Source organism: Haliotis rubra, unplaced genomic scaffold (assembly GCF_003918875.1).
Source record: "Haliotis rubra isolate DU_JTF1 unplaced genomic scaffold, ASM391887v1 Scf127, whole genome shotgun sequence".
Taxonomy (NCBI): Eukaryota; Metazoa; Mollusca; class Gastropoda; order Lepetellida; family Haliotidae; genus Haliotis; species Haliotis rubra.
The window spans coordinates 972,475-976,502 of NW_025765192.1; the positions used below are offsets into that span (position 1 = coordinate 972,475).

General features: G+C 38.4%; 1 protein-coding gene across 1 annotated transcript; it reads left to right on the plus strand.

Annotated features, from left to right (window-relative positions):
* The first annotated feature begins 783 nt into the window (after positions 1–783).
* LOC124266629 lies at positions 784–2,181 on the plus strand. Its single transcript, XM_046701428.1, has 3 exons — positions 784–873; positions 1,051–1,249; positions 1,899–2,181. Exons 1-3 carry the CDS (start codon positions 826–828, stop codon positions 2,120–2,122), a joined length of 471 nt encoding a protein of 156 aa, XP_046557384.1. The 5' UTR covers positions 784–825; the 3' UTR covers positions 2,123–2,181.
* The last annotated feature ends 1,847 nt before the right edge of the window (positions 2,182–4,028 follow it).

A 4,028-nucleotide genomic window follows, 5' to 3' on the forward strand; every position in this document is an offset into this window, starting at 1 on the left:
AGTTGACTCAGGATATTTAAATATGCTTGTGATGAATGTCAGGGACTTCAGTCCACCAGCAGAAACATCAACCCAGTTGAATAAGATATAGAAAAGAAAAGAGTACTCAGTCTTGACTATCCTCAGGAATAAACAAATTTGATGCGAAGGGGAAAATAACTGGCATCAATAAGCAAGTAAATCTAAGATAAATAAAGACGACAAAACCCTTTCCATATTCAGTAATGTAGCTTATTTCCCTATTCTAGTACTATTGCACTGCAGCCCTAGCAGGTGTTTATGAATCACTATCAAGTAGTGATTATTACCAGTTCACCTTTATCAGATATTGAGTGTAAGTTTGATATGAATCATTAGCGAATATTGATGATGCCAGGGTTTTTGCGAATGGTTGAGCGTATTCGTCCTGCGTCAGATCTGGAAATGTCTTATACATGTATACCATACAGAATGACATGGTTTGTTATGGCCGTGAAATTTGTAATATTTACCAAACAGCTTCTGAGTGAGATTACGTTCCTTGAAATCTTCACGGAAGGACCAGAATTGATTGTATCTCAAAGAATGCAGAAATGTAGAAACCAAAAGCTGGAGCTCGACAAATAAAAGCTGACTATCAGAATGTTGAAGTGATCTCTCTGGTCACACAATTCTGTACATATTTGTCTTAAAACGTTATAACTACACATCACCTTTGGTTTGCATAGACATAGATTATACTGTAGTTTCCTCTTAGGTGGATGTATGCTGCTGATTGTTCCTGCTGAAGATACAGAAAGGAGGTATGGAGAAAGCAGTGTTCATTTACAAAACCTGTGGGTAGCTATGACGACAGTGTGGAGATTGTTAAGGGACATGCATCAAGTGACACAGGTACGTACAGTAAGGTGTTGAACTTTACATGAATATATAAACCAAATGAAAGAAATATTTGAATGTTAACTCGAGGATTGTCAAAGGTTTATTCCAGAGTTTGATAATCTGAAACATGTTCACCCTTTTGCAATACAGTTTGCCCCTCGTTATGGATATATGTTCCCTTTCATGCAGTGTGAGTACGAGGCAGCCAACTACCCCGGCTACTATAGAAGTGAGGAGGAACTAAGAGCTCCATTCCTTGATGAAGATTCCCCGGTTGTGAAGGCAGGGCTGCGTATCGAGTCTCTACTAATGCAACATGAACGTATACACATCATGCCACAGAGACGAAAGGAAGAAAAGAGTGTAGTATCTTCTTTTACACGGCATGGTAAACATTTGGTGAAAGGAACGATCTTGGATCATTTTGGATCACACCAACAATTTCTTAAATGATGGGATCCATTTTTGAAGAATTCAGTGTATTGTTACAAGTTTCTGAATTTTGTCTGGTTTTAGATCTGGTTACTGATGTTTATTCTTTCTGGCCAAAACATCTGTTTAACCAAACTAACATTCAGTTCGCATGAAATGTAAAAAAAACTATAGAGCGGTAACAAGTACATTAGCACACGAACTCGTTGCTACAAACATACTCCATTGTACATCACATGTCAAACTGAATCAGTGGGTATGTATTTCACGGCGTGCCAGCTGAGTGTTGCAGGTATAGAAGGTTTGATTTTGCTTTGACTCGCGAAAACGGGTTTGGTGCAGACAACCCAAGACACATTTTCAGGGCAAACCGGGATTCGAACTGACGGTCGTAAGTTTCCGCAACACATGTTACCCCCATCACTATGAATGTACTCCTCGATGTTTGAACAGATCCTGGGAATCTCTATATACTTTCACTATTGCTCTAGTTGTTCTATATGCTGGTCATTACATGCTACTTTTAATTGAAACAGGACGTTATTGGACGTTGCCAAAAGTGGTTTGTCCTCTCATTGTCTGTTCAACCTGTCCTTCTGTTCCAGGGAACAAAGAAGATTTGGACAGTTCCATTCCTAAGTTCGTCTCTGCAATACGCTCCTGGACGGAATACATGTTCACTCAGGCTCTCTCCAGTAGATCGTCCGAGTCCAGGCGGGACGTGGTCAACTCACTCTATGACCTACTGGTTGAACACATCAAGCAACAGGACATCTACACTTCTGAGTGGGATAACATCATAGCATATATCGTCATCACGAAGGAGTAGAAGAGAAGACGTTTAACAAAGTGGTCTTCCTCCTAGAACGCACATCTTACAGAGCTGAACATATGAAACGACAGTCTTTGTTAACTGTGTCAGAAGTCACCTAAATACACTGCACAATATCTGTGATACTGGAACATATTGTTACAAAATTCCACGAAGGGAGACAGAACATTCACTTTAGCCCCTTATGTAACCTGCACTAGTCTGTCTCACAGTCCCTGAACCACATTATTTTCACCAATGCTTAGCCCTCCCTGCAATGCTGAAGCCCTAAATTAAGCAAGTCTAGATTTCCTCAGGTTCAGGTTGAATCTCTGGTCTCACTGGGGCTCCTTTTCAATTTAAATGGCTTTATTTGCTACTATCAAAATTATATGTATTCAGGGACTAAACGTTAGTCTAAACCTGCACGTGAGAAGTAGAGTATACTACACAAGCATTTAACTAACGTCCTCTCTCTGTTTTGTAGAACATTTATTCAATGTAGTTTTTAATATCAATTACAGGTACTGGCATTGGAGACTGTCTATATCTAAAATACATAAACTTTTGAATAGAGCAAGCAAATTCAAATACCAATTTTCAACACATCGGCAATATTTCAGAGCCGCGAATTGTCAGAAAGCCTCGAGTATCATATGGCAGTAGTTCAGATTATCAGTTTCTCATTTCTGGACGCCAAATGCGCATGTCGAATGCTGTAAACAAACAGGGCCCGGAAATCAGTCTTGCCAGTAAATATTTGTCTTCAAAACTATTATCTGTGGATTAATTTACCTTTGATTAGATTTAACAGTTCGCTTTATACAAATCTTCCCCTACCATTATCCCCAAAACTTTAGTGTTACTGTGATGTAGAGTATGAAACATACATTTATACATACAAACACGCACGCACGCACGCACGCACACACACACACACATACATACTATTCTGTGATAATATTTTACATGTTGTGTGTGGTTATATTAATTTATGTATATGTTGTAATGTTAATTATATACTTCCCATCAAAAGTTTAAACTCACTAGTGTAAATATAGCCACTTACTTCATGCAACTGTTCTGAACTAAATTTTGTCAAATATTCCATACTGTTTAAAGGTACTGTTTACCCATGAACTGATGTATTGTAAAACAAATTCGTAACATTGAAAAGATTATTGTCATGAGTTCAATAAATGATAAAAATCAGTGAAGATTGGCGAATTCTTAACGAAATGTTACACCAAAACGCAGCTGTTCACATGCACGATATTTGCACATGCTTTTCAGCAATTTGATGCATGATGCTCGTGCACTTCATCTGCATTAGGTTTTCAGTTGGTTCCCCCAAGTTAGTGGAGAAATCAATCTTCGATGTAACCATATATATATATATATACACGACACGGATCTTCTCCAACATGTTTCACTTTTATCTTCAGTCTCCCTGAAGATAAAAGTGAAACATGTTGGAGAAGATCCGTGTCGTGTGATTATTTCAGAAACTTCTTCTTATATATGAATACATGAAGTAGCACTTAAGTTTTCCCCACAAAACCGACCTACATCACATATGAACATAGAACCATGTTGTAGTCAGGCGCGTAGCACGGCATTTTTCTCGTGTAAGCCCGATAGGTTGCAAAGATGTATATTTAGATAGTATTGAGGGCTTGCCCAACATTTTTAGAAACAATCATGTGTAAGTCCGGGCTTTGTTTATGATGGTAGCTACATCTTTTGTAGTCGTATCACATAGTTTCTGTTAATACTCGTAACAATGTGTCCTTACAATAAGTATTTGTCAGGAATATATGCTATCTGTAAGCAGTGGTTTTGGGGATACTATATATTGATGCTTGGAATCTAGTCTGTCTCACAGTCCCTGAACCACAGACACTAGTGTGATGACGTCGTAAAA

Excerpts from the sequence above, each read along its gene's own strand:
- LOC124266629 (XM_046701428.1), top strand. The coding sequence starts at position 826 with ATGACGACAGTGTGGAGATTGTTAAGGGACATGCATCAAGTGACACAG. Across the intron at positions 874-1,050 it reads ACATGCATCAAGTGACACAG|TGTGAGTACGAGGCAGCCAA; the intron begins GTACGTACAGTA and ends CCTTTCATGCAG. Across the intron at positions 1,250-1,898 it reads ATCTTCTTTTACACGGCATG|GGAACAAAGAAGATTTGGAC; the intron begins GTAAACATTTGG and ends CTTCTGTTCCAG.